This window comes from Erythrolamprus reginae, chromosome 9 (assembly GCF_031021105.1).
Source record: "Erythrolamprus reginae isolate rEryReg1 chromosome 9, rEryReg1.hap1, whole genome shotgun sequence".
NCBI lineage: Eukaryota > Metazoa > Chordata > Lepidosauria > Squamata > Dipsadidae > Erythrolamprus > Erythrolamprus reginae.
Genome location: NC_091958.1, coordinates 21,975,722 through 21,994,457, shown reverse-complemented (window position 1 = coordinate 21,994,457; position 18,736 = coordinate 21,975,722). Strand labels below are relative to the sequence as shown.

Genomic DNA, 18,736 nt, shown 5'->3' with positions numbered 1-18,736 from the left:
AAGTGCTTTGAATAGGAAAGTGAACACAAGAACAAAGGGGCACAATCTGAGATTAGTTGGGGGAAAGATCAGAAGCAACGTGAGAAAATATTATTTTACTGAAAGAGTAGTAGATGCTTGGAACAAACTTCCAGCAGACGTGGTTGGTAAATCCACAGGAACTGAATTTAAACATGCCTGGGATAAACATAGACCATCCTAAGATAAAATACAGAAAACAGTGTAAGGACAGACTAGATGGACCATGAGGTCTTTTTCTGGCGTCAATCTTCTATGTTTCTATGTTTCTATCTAGGTCATAGTTATCTGAAAGGTGCTTTTTTCAAGATGCAACTGGCCTTTCTGGCCTTTCTTTGAAAGCTGAAGAAGCTTCTTGGATGGGAAGCGAAACATCTTCAAAGAAAAACCAGAAAGTCCAGTTGCCTCTTGAAAAAAAGCACCTTTGGGATAATCAGTGGAATGTTATTCTATGTTATTCTCTTTCTTTTACGGTCTCTCCTTGTCTTTCAAGCTTAGAGAGATAATGCTGACAACCCTTTCCGTGGTTAATGTCACATCAATGCAGACAGCCTTCAAAATGTCAGAGGTTCTCAAGGAAATCACATACAGAAGCGAAGAACTCTCTTCTTCTGCACAGGTGAGCAGGTAGCCCAGGAGATGGTGGTGAAATTCAAATATTTTTACTACCAGTTCTATGGGTGTGGCTTTGTGGGTGTGGCAGGGGAAGGATACTACAAAATGCCCATTCCCTCCCCACTCTAAGGCCAGCCAGAGACAGTATTGGCCGGTTCTCCGAATTACTCAAAATTTCTGCTACTGGTTCTCCAGGGCCTGAATTATTGTATTTTTTTGGAGAATAAGACACCCCTAGATTTTAAACAAGGAAAAAAGTATTCTGAATCAAATGGTGTAGGAATATATTATTATATATTATTTAATAAAATACTAGTGTAGAAGAATACTTTTTACAACCATATATACATTTTACAAACCAAACCTGACAGCTTTATGCAGAATTCCTCCTCTAGTCCACAGGTCTTAAACTTGTACCCCAATCCCTAACCCAGAGGTTTTCAAACTTAACAGCTTTATGCAGAATTCCTCCTCTAGTCCACGGGTCTTAAACTTGCACCCCAATCCCTAACCCAGAGGTTTTCAAACTTGACAGCTTTAAAATGACAGCATTTTTCTGAACTTCCGGCTTGTCTGTTTGTCTGTTTTTTCACCATCTCAGGCTTCAGTGAGGCCTGTGCACATGTGCAAAGATGGGTGGGATTGTGCGTATGCGCAGGGGCAGCACGGGGGGTGCACATGTCTGTGGGGAGGAAATGGGTGTGGGCATATGCGCGCATGCTAGCACACATACACACATCCCTTTGTCACATGAACCAAAAACGGTTGGCCATCACTGCTGTATAAGAATTTGAAGTATTAATGAGGGCTCCTTGGTGCTCTCTGAGATTGGTTGTTTTGCTGCAGATGTTTCATCATCATCATCATCATCATCATCATCATTTATTAGATTTGTATGCCACCCCTCTCCGGAGACTTTATGCAAACTGTTCTGCTTTGGGCCTGCCAGATTGGAATAAAGAAGCCCCCATGAGCAAAGGATTCAATTCAAACACTTTTATACTACTTTTATATAGTTAAAGATGCTTTGTACAGGAGCAGACTGTTCAGTTCATGTTGGCAGAGGCCCCATTCAAACTGGCCAAGAGATAACAAACCGCCCATCAGTGGAGCTGATTAGCACATTCTTCCTTGAGATAATGTCTGTAAATCATACACATACCCTTACAAATCTCCAGGTTTCTTTTCTTTCTCATTCATTGGCATCTCTACATGACTCTTAAAGGAGGCACGGCAGTTCTGGCACTTCGGATCTGAGTCCTCCACCATGACAAACTCCACACCCCTTTACCCAGAAATCTTCCTTTATATACTGTCTGGGTGTAGTCAACTGTTTTCTAGAGCTATACTGACTAGACTTTATTTCATAGACTCACTTTCTGAACTTTTCCCCATAAAGATATTCCTGCCTGCTTCTTGACCTTCTGACCTGGGTATCGAATAAGGGCTCCTGATCCCCAATGTCTTCCTCCTTCTTTGACTGAGACATTGCCATCCTGGGGTTTTTGCAGTCGCTGAAGGTTTCTCAGGTTCCAACTCTCCCTCACTCTCACTCTCTGACTCAGTTATAAAGAACACTGGCCTAGGGTACCAAGACGGACCCGGTTCATCTTCCTCAGAATCTATGACTAACTGACCTGCTCATGGACCACTCACAACGCAAGCTAGGTCATATTATCAGTGCTTTGGAGACCTCTCATCTCAACCCTGAGCTGCAAATATTCTCCTTTATTGAGAACTATTAGCAGTCAAAGCATATTGGCACTAGATAAGAGTTAATAGAATTCAAGGTGGGCTGGACTTAAGATCTCTTTCTAGGAGCTTCAAGAGACTTGAGACCAATGACATACTTGACCCCTCCCTCCGGCTCTGCCTGGTCATCTGCTACAGACCTCTTCCTCTTCTCTCTAGGTGGCAGCTAGTCAAACTCTGAAGAGCGTTAGCGAATCCTTACTGGTGGTAGACACTGAAGATAGAGAAGATCATCTAAAGCACAAGGAAGCTGCCAGCTACCTTTTCACTGCAGTGAGCAATGTCCTGGAAGCTACTGTGCAGAACGGAACAGATGAAGCCTCGGTCCCTGAGATGGCACAGGTGAGGGTGTGGTAAAGCAGGTGTGTTGCCTTGCATTGAGATGCCTCTGCAAAGCTTGTTGGTATCCTCGTTCACCATTTATGGTCCGAAGGGCATGTTCTGGATACTCTCATAAAATAGGGGCTTGTCTTTTCCCTAACCCAAACCCGAACCCGTAACCTTAACCTTAACACTAGCCTTAATATAAAGGACTCTTACAGAATCTAGTTTATTTATTCCGCCATAGAATTCAGTCTCGCAAGAACTCATAACTACAGTTGAAAACCTTCAGAGTGCTCTCCTTTTTGGGAAATTGCCCAACAGTGAGCCTTTGGTGCTAACAGCTCCTTCTGCAGCTATGTATATCAACAGGTAATCCATCTCAATTGTTTTCTATTTCTGTTTATGAAAGACATATTATATACCATGATAAAGATTTATATCTGGGCTGCAAACTTTCTTATGACCACTGGGGAAAAAAGGAGGGAGGGAGGGAGGGAGGGACGAAGGAAGGAATGATCCTAGTTTGTTTCATAAAGTACATTTCTGAGTTTATGCATTGTATAGACTCAAAAAAAACCTCATTTCATTTAGCATTTTTTATTTTCCTAGTAGTAGCTTTTCAGAATGATTTCCTAGAAATCATTTCCTAGAAATCATTAGTAACTAAGTAGTTGATGCATGGAACTGACTCTGTAGTATCATTTATTTATTTAATTGGATTTGTATGCCGTCCCTCTCTGAGGACTCATCAAACCCCCAAAACTTTACCCTTAGACTATGCACCGTTGACCTATCCCGATTCCTAAGAGGTCAGTAAGGGGCGTGCATAAATGCACCAGTGTGCCTTCCATCCCCTGTCCTAATGTTTCTTTTATTTTTCTTGTTACTAGTATCATGTATATGAATATTATTATATCTTTACATGCCTAATATGTACTTGACAAAACAAATAAACAAATAAATATTATACCTTATGCAATGATGCGGCTCCGTGGAAAATACCTGCTACATAAAAACTACACATTTTTTAAATCAGAACAAAAAAATGATTAAAAAAACTACAAAGTCAGCTGCAATGATTACAAAAATATTTTTTTGTAAACCTGTGTTATTGTTTTCTTATTGCTGCCAGTATATTTCCTATACGGTTTATACTGTATAATGATGCTGCAACGTGGAAACTATACCTGTTACAGAAAGACTATATATATATTTGAAATCAGAACAAGAACAGAGGAAACCATAAAGAAGAACATTTGGTCAACAGGTTTTAAAAACAGAACCACTGGCTCCATACATTGTTGTTGTTGTTGTTTTTGAAGAAATTTTATTGGTTTTCAAATATATTTTGAAAAAGACAAATAAATAACAATGAAAAGAAAAAAATTAATAATAAAAAAACAAACATCAATAACAGCAAAATAAATTATATTATCAGCAAACATTCAGTATTTCTGCATTTCTACATCGGATATTTCATTAAACCCTATAATAATATGCATATTAATTAATTAAATATTTGTATTATTTCATATAATCACAGAAAGCCTATTCAAAACATTCATATTTACATATTTATATTCTTTATTTTACTGATCTTTATATATCTTTTGTGATCTTTTTATTTGTTGCTTAACTCAATCCATCTGTGCCATTGTGCCCATATTTCATAATACTCAGAATCTTTTGGCCCCTTAATTCCATCCTCAGTTTGTTCATTTCGGAACAATTATATATTTTATTAATTACTGCTTTTTCTGAGGAGGTTTCTGTATTTTTCTAATATTGGGCGAAGGTAATTCTGGCTGCAGTCGTGCTACTGCAGAAGAAAATTTGGTCAACAGGTTTTAAAAACAGAACCACAGGTTGCACACATTGTTTCTTAACCTCATATTGTACTAAGCCATAAACTATGTCTTGCAAGCCACAAAAGCTAGCTTCAAACCTCACACTAAATCAGAACCATAGATATCTATAGCTTAGCATGTAATATTTCTAAAGCCATCCATCATTTTCTCTCCTTCAGGCAAGCTAACAGTTCCATCTAACCACATATCCAAAGAGAACTCTCCCCTTATTACCTCAGAAGCTGTCAGAATTAAAGGCCTTCAGAAACCTACCAGGTGGATGGAATCTTTCAGTGATGGCCCCCAGCAGGAAATTCAGTTGCTTTTAATATTGGTAAACCTCCTTGAAATCATTGATAAAGGTTGACACATAAAGGTTCCCAATATAACAATATAAAACAGTCCAGGCTAAGTCTGTGGGCCTCCATTTTAATTTCCCTCAGAGCTGCAGGGGGCTTTTCAGGTGGACCGTTAATAACACCTGTCACTGATTAGCTCCGCCCTGTGAAAGACAAAGCAGGCTTTTGGTTCTCCAAAGATTTAAAGGAACCTCCTGCTCACATATTCATGTATACCTGTGTTTCCCCGAAAATAAAAACAGGGTCTTATTTTCTTTTCACTTCCCAAATAAAAAACCAAACAAATGAAAAACAAAAACAACAACAAAAGAAATTATAATATCAGCAAACATTTAGTATTTCTGCATTGCTACATCAGATATTTCATTAAACCCTATAATAATATACATATTAATTAAATATTTGTATTATTTCATCTAATCACAGAATCCCTATTCAAATCATTCATATTTACATATTTATATTCTTTATTTTACTGATCTTTATATATCTTTTGTGATCTTTTTATTTCTGTTTCTTAACTCAATCCATCTGTGCCATTCTGCCCATATTTCATAATACTCAGAATCCTTTTGGCCACTTAATTCCATCCTCAGTTTGTTTATTTTGGAACAATTATATACTTTATTAATTACTGCTTTTTCTGATGAGGTTTCTGTATTTTTCTAACATTGGGCGAAGGTAATTCTGGCTGCAGTCTGGCTGCAGTCGTGATATTGCAGAAGAACATTTGGTCAACAGGTTTTAAAAAGAGAACCACTGATTGCATAGTTTTTTAACCTCACATTGTGCTAAACTAAGCTAAGCTTTTGCAAGCCACAAAAGCTGGTTTCATACATCACACTAAATCAGAACCATAGAAATCTATAGCTTAGCATGATGCATGTAATATTTCTATAGCCATCCCTGATTTTCACTCCTTCAGGCAAGCTAACAGTTCCAACTAACCACATATCCAAAGAAAACTCTCTCCTTATTACCTTCAGAAACCTACCAGGTGGATGGAATATTTCAATGATGGCCCCCAGCAGGAAATTCAGTTGCTTTTAATATTGATAAACCTCCTTAAAATCATTGATAAAGGTTGATACATAAAGGTTTCCAATATAACAATATAAAACAGTCCAGGCAAAGTCTGTGGGTGTCCATTTTAATTTCCTTCAGAGCTCTAGGGGGCTGTCCAGGTGGACCATTAATAACACCTGTCACTGATTAGCCCTGCCAGGTGAAAGGCAAAGCAGGCTTTTGGTTTTCCAAAGATTTAAAGGAACCTCCTGCTCACAGATTCATGTATACCCATGTTTCCCCGAAAATAAAAACAGGATCTTATTTTTTTGTCACCTCCCAAATAAGTGCTTGGCCTCATTTCGTGGAGGTCTTGTTACACTGGTCAACACAAAAAAACCATCAGCAAAAGTAATGTGTTTGTTTTATGGAGTTTGATGTGCTGATTCCAAAAACATGCTTAGTTTTGCTCTATCACATAAAGTGTCTGATGTAGAAGCATTTTTGTTATTACCTTATTTCTGATAGGTAGATTACTGTTTTCTTAAAGTCACCAGTATATTTCTTATACCTTATAATAATGATGCTGCTAGATGGAAACTATACCTGCTACAGAAAAACTATATACATTTTTGAAATCAGAACAAAAAAATGATTCAGAAAAGTACAAGGTCAACTTTACCATGAGACTATCCACTGTTGACCTTTCCTGATTCCTAAGAGGTCAGTAAGGGGCGTGCATAAGTGCACCAGCGTGCCTTCTGTCCCCTGTCCTAATGTTTCTCTTTTACTAGCATCATGTACATAAATATTGTTATATCTTTGTATACCACCAATACTTGACAAAACAAGCAAGCAAGCAAGCAAGCAAGCAAGCAAGCAAGCAAGCAAGCAAGCAAGCAAGCAAGCAAGCAAGCAAGCAAGCAAGCAAACAAACAAACAAACAAACAAACAAACACACAAACACACAAACACACAAATAAATAAACCCAGATCTTCTGTTTAGATGGAGATGCTAGGAACAAACCAAGATTTATTTAATACTTGTACTTTTTGCTCATCTCTGCTCTCATCGGATAGCCCTCTCCTCCCCTCCCCTCCCATCATTGCAGGATTTCCATTATAAACCATGGTTAATAAACAATGTCATATGGCGGGCCCCAGGGGAAGAACCTTCTCTGTGGTGGCCCCGACCCTCTGGAACCAACTCCCCCCCGGAGATTAGAATTGCCCCCACCCTCCTCGCCTTTTGTAAGCTCCTTAAAACCCACCTCTGCCGTCAGGCATGGGGGAACTGAGATATTCTTTCCCCCTAGGCCTTTACAATTTATGCATGGTATGTTTGTTTGTATGTATATTTGGTTTTATAAATAAGGGTTTTTTAATTGTTTTAGTATTAGTTTTAGTATTGGATTTACATGATGTTTTGTACTATTGTTGTTAGCCGCCCTGAGTCTACGGAGAGGGGCAGCATACAAATCCAATAAATAAATAAATGAATGAATGAATGAATGAATGAATGAATGAATGAATGAATAAATAAAAAATAAATAAACAAACAAACAAACAAAAAAATTATCCAGATCCCTACAATATATTAAGCAAAACCCAAAATCAAACAGCCACATTCTGTCCTACAAAGTTATTATGAACCCAGTTTCTCACTTGTTTCTTATTTCTCCTCTTAAGGGTGTATAAAAGAAGATCAAGGAGTCATTCCTCATAAAATTAAGCTCTGTAGTGACCCACGACCTAGAATCCGTGTGTTGCTTTTCTGCCTTGTCTTCTCACCTGTCTTGTTTTCTGACTCTTTTGTGTAAAGGTTGCAGACCGAGAATGTCAACAGCACGGCCATTAAAATCTCCAACTCCAGTTCTGCTGCTTTCACGCTCCCTTCTGCTTCTTCTCTCAGCATCTCGGGAGACAGCGATGAAACGGTGGACATTAGGGCAAGCGCGCACTTTTATTTGGGGTTTCCTTTTGCCCTTGGAATGGGTTTCCTTCTGGTCTGGAAATGTCTCTTTTTTAAAAAATCGGAATTTAAATGTTGAAATACCAGTGAGGGTCCATATGACCATCTCTTCTTCTTTTTAAAATTTAATTTATTTGACTTATATGCCGCCCAATCCTGTAGGTCTCCAGGCGGCTTACAGCAATAAAAATATGATGCAATTACAATAAAGTCAAATGTTAAAGAGTAAAAAAAAAAAGTAAAATCCCCCTTAAACTAACTGTTAAAAAAACAATAAAAGACTCTTAACTTAAGTAAACAATCATACACCCATATGTACCAAGTGAATCATACTTTGGTGCATTCAAATCAAGATGGACTTCAGAAAAAGTCTCTGCAGGTTTTCCTGGCAAGATTTCAGAAGTCATTTGCCATTGCATCTTTCCAAGGGCTGAGAGACAGGGACTGGCCCCTATCTGAAGAAATGTTGACCATTAAGTATCCCTTCTTGCAGATGGTGAGCTTCTCGGTGAATCCCTTTTCCTCAAGTGACTCACTTGATATCCAGGGAACCATTGGAGGCCTGACCCTCACCAGCCTAGATGGACTGGTCATTCCAGTGTATAACCTGTCAGAAGATATTGAGGTGATTTTTCTTCTCTGTGGGCTTTCCACCCTAAGGGCAGTGCAGTGCTTCTCAAATAGTATGGGGGGAAGGCCTGGAGGGGTGCAGAGCGATGCTAAGGGTCGTGTGTGACACTGGGGAACATGCACGGTCCCTCTCGATCGATTCCCCCAGATGGGGAGTGTTTTCCCAGTTGCACACTGCTCCGAGCGCAGAAAAGAAGGTGGATAGGCGGGGTGGAGCGGCTGTGTAGGTTCTTGTTGTTCTTACCGTGTTTCCCCAAAAATAAGACACTGTCTTATATTAATTTTTGCTCCAAAAGTTGTGCTACGTCTTATTTTCGGGGGGTGCCTTATATTTCTCAAATAAGACAAACTCACAGGCAGAAAAGCTGACACCCCCAAAGAAAGTGTACCGTACGATACACTGATTACGATACGGTACCTGTCAGTATGGCACCCACACACACAAACGACGGCACTTATATGGTACAACAGTATACTCCCGCTATTGCAGCTTCCGGCCACCAGAGGAACTACAGTCTACACACTGTAGTGGAGACTGTAATGGCGGTGAGACAGCAGCAGACTGTGTCTGCTGTACTGGATGGTACAAAGCGATGGAAGGGGCCAGCAGGGGACGCCACATTATTACGGTACCGCTATGAACAGCTTTGAATGGTACCATATGTTTTTCCACCGTACCGTATGTAAACTTGACTACGGTTATTTTCGGGGGGTGCCTTATATTAGCAAATTCTGCAAAACCTCTGACATGCCTTACTTTCGGGGTACGTCTTATTTTCGGGGAAACAGGGTAGTAGGTGCTGCGGTAGTCATGAACGGGGGGTGAACCTGCTGCTGGGCAAGGAGGTGCATCCTCTGCAGCCGGGCAACAGCTTCGAACGGCACTCTAAAGCCTCTTTCTCCACCATTCGCTGTGAGTGCCCGCGGCAGAGGCGGCACTTATGGGAAAATGGCACACACAGAAGCAAAAAACCTCGCCGGAACACGGGTGCACCTGCGTCTCCGTGCGCGATTTTGGTACCTGCAGGAGCACAGAAGTATAATTCCACTCAAACTCACGGTACCTCCAGAGTTGCAGAGGTGAGCCCAATTAGGCGTTCCGGCTAGCAGCCCACCACTGGTTAGTGCTATCCTTTCACATGTAACCGCTTGTCATCTATTTTTAAAGCTGTCAAGGTATGAATGGATTTCCAGAGCTAATAAGTTAACTTTAACCACAGATAAGGTTACCCAGGAGTCCTGCAACCCAAGAGGACAAGAATGTATTGAATCTGGGAAATTTCACAGCTGTCCAAGTCAACGTGACTTCAGCAGACTCATCTCTGGTGATTTACCTGGAGGTGGATCAAAATATTCCACTTATCCTTTATTTGGGCTATGATTATCTTCCCAACGAGACTGATCATGAACTGATGGCACATCTTCCTCACAACAGAAATACCCGAGGTAAAATAAAATGCTCTCAGAAGTTGCATATTTTTAAAGCTTTGTTGAGTAAGCCATAACGATTACCCATAGTCTACGAAGAGGGGCGGCATACAAATCTAATAATAATAATAATAATAATAATAATAATAATAATAATAATGGCTTGGATCAGACCTAGAACTACATCTTTAACTACATTATGACATTGTTTTGTAAACGAGTGTCAATTATTTTGTAATTATTGTGTGACCATAATGATAGTTAATGTAGAATCTGAATTTGTGAAAAACACACCTAACAAATATGTTGTTGTTGTTGTTGTTGTTGTTGTTGCTGTTGTTATTGTTTTGCGACTCAGATGAGGTATATTCCTGGGTGCTTCACTCAGAAGATCTGATCTTTGGAGAAGGATTGTATTATTTTGTAGTGAGACCAGACACAGAACTGGACTTCTTTGCTTCCAATGAAATGAACATCTCCATCACTTGCTTTGTGTCCCAATGTGTATTCTGGGATGAGCACCAAAAGAGTTGGAACAGCTATGGATGCCGTGTAAGTAGAGAGAAGTAGAAATATTGGAATACATATTGAAGATTTATTGCTACACTCTAACCACTGTGCCACTCTTCTCCTTTTCTGCTCCTGAGATTTTTCTTCTGTGTTGAACTATTAGCCTTTCCTAAAAACAATCCATGACCTTGGCCCAGATCCAACCCCTTTTTTTCCAGATGGGCACTTCACTTACCACACCGACAGATGTGGAAACAAAGACCTCAAACATCTACGTGAAGTCTGTGGCTATACAGATGTGCCAGAGATAGAGGTTTAAGATGACATCTCTTCCTTGGCTTCTAGGTTGGTCCCAAAACTACTCCTGAGGACACTCAGTGTCTCTGTAACCACTTGACCTTCTTTGGCAGCTCTTTCTTCGTCATGCCAAACACCATCGACGTCAGCAAAACTGTGGAGCTGTTTGCCACTTTTGTGGACAACCCTGTTGTGGTGACGACAGTAGGATGTATCTTCCTCATCTACTTTCTGGTTCTGATCTGGGCCAGAAGAAAAGACATCCAAGATGATGCCAAAGTAAGTTGTATGTAGGATCTGTCTGACTCCCCCCCCCCCATTGCAATACAAAGAGTTCTTTTTCTGCTTGTAAAAAGAGGCCAAGCCATTATGAAACCTACAAGGTGATACAATGGTTTATTTACTGACGAGACACGATCCCCGCTGGACGGGGGTCTCGACAACCCTGTGATGGTTCACTTTACGAGGCCCGATCCTGAAACCATTACTAGTGCTTACCAATGAAACACGGAGTCAATGGTCTGGGTAAAGTGACAAAGCTTTATTGTTTACAGGTGTGCTTTTTATACCCTTCATATGCAAATGAAGGGGTTTCAGCTAGTAATTTTCTATTGGCTAAATACAAGTCTAATTTCTGCTTGATATATTACTGAGCCAACTGTAGCAGCAGCCTTCACATAATCAATCAATATTTTAGAGGGGTCTGTACGCAGGGGACCCAATACACGTTGACAATCCGCATTGGCATTTTCAAAGGCTAGTTTAAGCGTGAGTTGTTTTCTTGCTTCCTCGTTATTAATTTCCCTGTTGATAGATTGTTGCAATCTCTCAACAAAATCCCCAAAACTTTCCCCATTATTTTGCACAATTTTTAAAAATGAGGAGGAGGTTTGATCTCCAAAGTTGCCTATTTTTGAAAATGCAGTCAAGGCGGCTTGGGCAGTGTAATCTAGGGTGGCTCGAGGAATAGCCATTTGTTGCTGCTGGGTCTGAAAATTCCCCACACCCCTCACATGGGCCTCGGGAACCCCATGTGTATTAGCTTTTTTTGCAGCTTCTTCCTTAAAAACTGCTTTCCACATCATGAATTGGGTCAGATTTAGCAGCGATTTTGCCAGGGTGACCCATTCCAGCGGCAAGAGTGAGTAACTTGTTCTTAAATTTCCCAATAAACCACATACATAGGGGGATCCCAGCCCATAATTTTGTACAGCATATTTTAGGTCCTTAATTAAAGAGAATGGTAGCGGGGTATATACCGGCGCTGCCCCGGCAAAATCCACAGGAAACGCTGACATGGTTTCTAAATCATCAATTGAAGTTGAGGGATCTTTTCTGGCTAGTTCTATTCCCGTCATTAACGCTCCCTTCTCTGTTTTAAGTGTGGTTACAGGGTATATGGTTTCTACCACCTCATTAGATCTATTCATCTTTTTAGCTTCTACTTCCTCATATTCAGGAGGTGCGCTAGGTTCCTTAAAGGCTTCTTTATGGCTATCAGTTGTTATAGTCTCCTCATCGTAATGAAGCCTTAGGGCTGTTAAAACAACTTTCCATGTTAATAAAATAGGTGGAGGAGCCCTTGGTTCTTTATGTAAATATTCACCTATTTTTGTCCATGCCTCAGTTTGTAATGTTCCTTTATGAGGATAACTTGGACATTCTTGCCAGATATATAATAATAATTTGGCCAATCCCTTTTTTGTGGGATATTGCCCTTTCTTTTTTAAATAAGTTTTATTAGCTTCAACTATCTGTCCTAATTCCCGAACATGAAGTTCCTGTTGCAAAGACAGCCTTACTCCCATACTTACGTATTTGTGCACTGGGTAAGAGATGGGAGGTTGAGTGCGCTGAGATGCGTGATCCAAGCGTTGCCCCCTCAGCGATGTCCTTAAGGCCAATCAGTCACCGTCTGGGGTCACCACTTGACGAGACGCGATCCCCGTTGGACGGGGGTCTCGACAACCCTGTGATGGTTCACTTTACGAGGCCCGATCCTGAAACCATTGCTAGTGCTTACCAATGAAACACGGAGTCAATGGTCTGGGTAAAGTGACAAAGCTTTATTGTTTACAGGTGTGCTTTTTATACCCTTCATATGCAAATGAAGGGGTTTCAGCTAGTAATTTTCTATTGGCTAAATACAAGTCTAATTTCTCCTAATATACGTTTCTTATAGGCTACAAATATAAGGTTTTTCAAATCTATAGGCTAATAATAAAACTTTTGAATACGCAAGTTATCATAGGCTATTTCTATATGCAAAAATAAGGCTTCTAGATACCTAACTGTTCATAGGCTATTTCTATTAAGCTTCTAATTGGTTATAAAAGGTATCATCTACAGCTTATGATAGGCTACTAAATTCTCACTTTATGCACCTATCGGTAGCTGAGCTGCCAGCCAATCACACCGTCAGTGTGTTATCTCGTGCCAGGAGCGCTGTTGAGGGTTTTTTCTTACTGTGTCCAAAGTTCATGGCCATTGTATGACTCACTGTCTCTGGGCAAATCTTCACCATGCTTTTTCAGATAACTGTCTCTGTGTATATCCTAAAGCATAGCTAATATTTGGCTTACACAATCCCTACAATTTACCATTCATGAAGTCTATGGAGAGTCTCATGAGTTATCCAGGTTCTTTTTTTCAATTCTGTAGATCTTGAACAGTGTACATTTTTTAAAAACCTGTCAACACTGATTTAGCAAGGAATCTATCCTTGTTTATTTACATGTCCGCAAATTAAAATTAACAGAGTTGGAAGAGACCTTGGAGGTCTTCTAGTCCCACCCCCTTGCTTGGTCAGCAAACTCAACACCACTTCAGGCAAATGGTTATCCAATCTCTTCTTAAAAACCTCCAGCATTCACAACCTCTGGAGGAAAGTTGTTCCACCGATTATGGCAATTATTCTAACTATCCTTTTTCTATTCATCATCTCCTGGTTGTTCCTGAAGTTGCATTACTTCTCTCTAGGTGAAGATAACCCTCCTGGAAGACAATGATCCTTTTGCTCAATATCGTTATCTAGTGACAGTTTATACCGGACATCGCCGAGGTGCAGCTACGACCTCTAAGGTAGCAATGAAGTCCCAGATCTTGTGGTTTAAAAGAGCCACAGCACTTATTTTACCCTGAGTCTAAATAAGCACCGAAGAGAATGTTCTCTTAAATCACCAAGCCATAGACTGGTGGGAGACATCTTTCTGATGGGAATAGATTACAAAACTAAACCTTCCTTTCGTCCTCATTGCATTCCCCACTTAGCATGGCTGGCGCACGCCCCAGTCTTTAATTAACAAAAATGAAAATGAAAAAAACCTATCTGCGTAATGTTCTCTGGTCTGATCCTCAGACACACATGCAGAGGTTCTGACCAGTTCTATTGGTAGTGGAAATTTCGAGTAATTTGGAGAATTAAATGCCACTTCCGACTGGTCTACCGCCATCTATTCTGTGGCTCCTGAGTCCCAGCTGATCAGGAGGAAATGGGGATTTTACAGTATCCTTCCCCTGCCATGCCCACCAAAGCCACGCCATGCCATGCCCGCCACGCCCACCAAGCCATACCACACCCACCAAGCTACGGCCACAGAATCCCACCACCGAACGCATGCCTTGTTTTTTGCTAGAAGGAAGATAAACATGAAGCAATGATAGACAAATAGGAATCCTCCATACTGTACAGGTAGTCTTTGACTTACAATCAGTGATGGGCAGCACCTGGTGCGGTCAGGTGCTCCATATCCCAGTAGAAAATTTCAGGATGCAGGCACAGCTACTCACCCCTGAAACATGCACACGTGCCCCCTTGTGAGATTTGGCTTCTGCATATGTGTAGCAAGCAAAATCTTGCCTGAATATGCTTGTACAAGTGAGATTTCGCCGAATGCGCAGAAGCAAAAATATCGGGAAAAATTGACAAAATCTTACTCTCTTACGCATCCTCATATGAGATTTCACTTGCTGTGCATGCACAGAAGGCAAATCTTGCTCCTACGGACCTTGGAAGATGCACCGGTAGTGCCGAAGAAAGCGGCCCTTCACTGCTTACAATGATTTGTTTAGTGACCATTTGATGTTAGAACAGGATAGAAAAAAGTTACTTATGAACGCTTTTCACACTTAGGATTTTATTCATTTATTTATTTTGTCCAATACACAATAATACACAATGAAGGTTACAGAGGATATAGTAGAGAAGATATACAAGATATAGGAGAGACTCTAGGACAGGGGACGGAAGGCACTCTAGTGCGCTTATGTACGCCCATTAATGATCGTTGTAGCAGCCCCCATGATTTACAGGATCAAAATTTAGGGACTTGACAACTGGCATGCCCAGATAATTCTTGACATAAAACAGTTCATTTAGTGAACTGGAAAAAAGAGACTTATGATAACTTTTCACACTTACGACTTTTGTAGCATCCCCATAGTCATGTGATCAAAATTTAGCTGGTGGGCAACTGGTTCATACTTACAACCGTTGCCATGTCCCAAGGTCAAATGATCTCCTTTTGCAACTTTTCGACAAGCAAAATCAATGGGGAAGCCAGATTCACTTAACTACCATGTAACTAACATATCTATCTCCCACTATGCAGTTTCCTACTGCATTGCTCCCAGGGTCGCTCTTCTCTGGGTCCCATCAGCTAAACAGTGTCACCTGGCCCCCTACCCTACTGGCCTTCCAAAAAGCCATAAACACCTGGTTTTCAGGCAAGTCTGGCCTATGCATAATTTTTCTTAATTGTTTTAATTATCTGACTGTGGTTTTAGACAGTTTTGAACTGTTTTTAGGATTTTTTTTGTTATCTTTTATTCGTATTTGGCTGTGAGCTGCCCAAAGTCCTTTGGGAGTTGGGTGGCATATAAGTCCAAATAATAAATAAATATCAACTGCAGTGATTCACTTAAACAGCTGTGGCAAGGAAGGTCATAAAATGGGGCAAAACCCACTTAACAAATGTCTCACTTTGCAACACAAATTTGGGACGCAAATTGAGGGCTACCTATACACAAATGAAATACACAAGGCAGTGAAGCAATTCTTCTGCATCATTCCTTTCTTTTCCAGGTGACTCTCACCTTGTACGGCCAGGAAGGTGAGAGTGAGCCGCATCATTTGATGGACCCTGACACCCCAGTTTTTGAGCGAGGGGCTATGGATATCTTTCTCTTATGTACTCTCTTTCCTCTTGGAGAACTACAGAGTATCAGACTGTGGCATGACAATTCAGGAACAAGCCCTGCCTGGTAGGTAAAAGAGGGAACTAGATATGTCCTTTGATACTTTATCCTTTTGCAAAGAGGACACCTTCTGAAATACTTTTGTTGTGTTTCCATTTACATTTCTGGGAATTTTTTTTGGGTGGTGGTGGTGGCATGGTTTTGCATTGAAGTAACTCGTAGTCATGGTTGTGAGCTGGGCAGCCATACCCAGAGGTGGGTTTTAGCAGGTTCTGGGGAACCGGCAGCAGGAATTTTGAGTAGTTTTGAGGAATTTTGAGCCGCTCCGAGTCCTTGGAGAGGGGCGGCATACAAATCTAATAAATTATTATTATTATTATTATTATTATTATTATTATTATTATTAATTTATTTATTTAGATTTGTATGCCGCCCCTCTTCGCAATATTATTATTATTATTATTATTATTATTATTATTATTATTATTATTATTATTATTATTTTGGAGAACCGGCAGTGGAAATTTTGAGTAGTTTGGAGAACCAGCAGCAGAGATTTTGAGTAGTTCAGAGAACCGGTAGCAGAGATTTTGAGTAGTTCAAAGAACTGGTAGTGGAAATTTTGAATAGTTTGGAGAACCAGTAAATACCACCTCTGACTGGCCTTGCCTCCATCTGTTCTCTACCTCCCAAGTCCCAGCTGACGGGGAGGAAATGGGGAATTTACAGTATCCTTCCACTGTCACACCTACTAAGCCACGCCTACCAAGCCACACCCACAGAACTGGTAAAAAATTTGAAACCTACCCCTGGCCATACCAATTTAACAAATAGAGACATGAATGAAGAAATAAATTTGCTCTCTTTCCTGAAGGATCAAGGAAGGGATCTTCTATTTTAATTCATGATTGCTACCCACCCCAATTTAAAGGGCCCTTCAGATATGTTGGTTTACAGTTCTAGGTTTATTAGATTTACCTTTATAGATTGGCTAACTCTGTGGGAGTGGTAGACCATGACTTCTGAAAGATGCCCAGTTGGAAAATTAATTAGTGTCCTTAGCGCAAGACGTGAAATATTACTGCTTTCTACGAAGTAAAAATTGCTTGCAGCCAGAACATATTGGCCAGTTGCCAATCTACTCCATCAAGAATAACTGCAAGGCAGCTTCAGGTGATTTTATTGGGTAAGTTAAAATGACCCAGGTTTATAGGCTAGTTTCACATGTTCTATCAGCCCAGCTCAATGTTGGCGTGAGTACCGAAATGGAGGGGGCGCACGCATGTGCATGATGGAAACTGGAAGAGTAGCTGCCCAGCGCGCATGCACATACCGGGAAAATGATCTTCCAATTTTTGGTGCACACCTGCGCACCTGCCACCTGGTCTTTTGGTTTCTGGTAATCATGCACATTTGTAGACTAGCTAGCAGGTGTGCATGCATGTGCCATAAATTGGGAGATCACCTTCCCAGCACACACATGCACACTGGGCGACTGCTCTTCCAGTTTCTGGTGCTCCCATGCGCTTGAAAACCAACTGGCTGGCAACAGCTGATGGTTTGCATGCCCAGAAAGATGGCTCTGTGTGCCACTTCCAGCACACCTGCCATAGGTTCACCATCACGGACCTAGCTATTCTATGATTAAGATGGCACTAGAACTCACCATCACCTGGTTTCTAGTCTGATGTCTTAGCTACTAGATCAAACTGGCTCTCTGTGTTGTATGGTGTGGGAATCAGATACTGTAACTCTGTTTTGCTAACCAACTGTTATTTAACTATGCCATTGCTTAATATAATGCATGAGTGTCCTTTCTTTCATATTTTTCATCCGTAGGTATGTGAATCGTGTTCTCGTCCATGATGTGGCCACTGATCAGAAGTGGTATTTTCTATGTAACTCTTGGTTGGCCATTGATGTTGGAGATTGCGTCCTAGATAAAGTCTTCCCTGTGGCCACTGAACAAGACATGAAGCAGTTCAGGTGTGTATTTTTGTTTATCTATCTATCTATCTATCTATCTATCTATCTATCTATCTATCTATCTATCTATCTATCTATTGTCTATCTATCTATCTATCATCTATCTATCTATCTATCTATCATCTATCTATCTATCTATCTATCTATCTATCATCTATGTATCTATCTATCTATCTATCTATCATCTATGTATCTATGTATGTATGTATGTATCTATCTATCTATCTATCTATCTATCTATCTATCTATCTATCTATCTATCTATCTATCTATCTATCTATCTATCTATCTGGATTTCAACTCAGGGCGGCTTACAAGATAAAATCGGATACAAAATACAAAATTTATGAAACCCAGACATAAAACCTGAATCTAAAACCCCAAACAATAAAAAACAAATTCAACCAAATTCATCCAATTACAATCATACTATCAGCTGGAGCACAATGTCAGTGTTGAGATTTGTTTTGGAAAGTGGCGTGCCTTAACATACAGTGTATTTTTTGTTCCCAACAAAGACTCAAAAAAATTTAAAAGGTTGGTCAAGTTTCCAGAATTCTATTCATATTTTTTAAAAATTTACTCATATTTTTAAAATTCTACCTGTAATTTTAAAAAATGGCCCTAGAGCAGGGCCAACTATGGCAACCTTTAAGAATTGTGGCCTTCAACTCCCAGTTCTGGAGTTGAAGTCCACAAATCTTAAAGTTGTGAAGGTTGGAAACCCCTGCTCTAGAAATAATTAATTGGTGAGCAAAAAGCAACATTCTTTGCATTGGTTCCTCCTAGTCTCACCT

The 18,736-nt window shown here is 40.3% G+C and overlaps 1 protein-coding gene across 1 annotated transcript in view; it reads left to right on the top strand.

Moving 5' to 3' along the window:
* The window catches only part of PKD1L3 (polycystin 1 like 3, transient receptor potential channel interacting), a 107,086-nt gene that overhangs the window by 56,063 nt on the left and 32,287 nt on the right, over positions 1-18,736 (top strand). Inside the window, exons 16-26 of the mRNA XM_070761645.1 lie at positions 512-637; positions 2,545-2,733; positions 2,954-3,078; positions 7,743-7,869; positions 8,386-8,517; positions 9,743-9,968; positions 10,309-10,502; positions 10,806-11,036; positions 13,737-13,838; positions 15,841-16,019; positions 17,793-17,939. Coding sequence (XP_070617746.1) covers positions 512-637; positions 2,545-2,733; positions 2,954-3,078; positions 7,743-7,869; positions 8,386-8,517; positions 9,743-9,968; positions 10,309-10,502; positions 10,806-11,036; positions 13,737-13,838; positions 15,841-16,019; positions 17,793-17,939 — 1,778 coding nt within the window. The remainder of the gene's footprint in view (positions 1-511; positions 638-2,544; positions 2,734-2,953; positions 3,079-7,742; positions 7,870-8,385; positions 8,518-9,742; positions 9,969-10,308; positions 10,503-10,805; positions 11,037-13,736; positions 13,839-15,840; positions 16,020-17,792; positions 17,940-18,736) is intronic.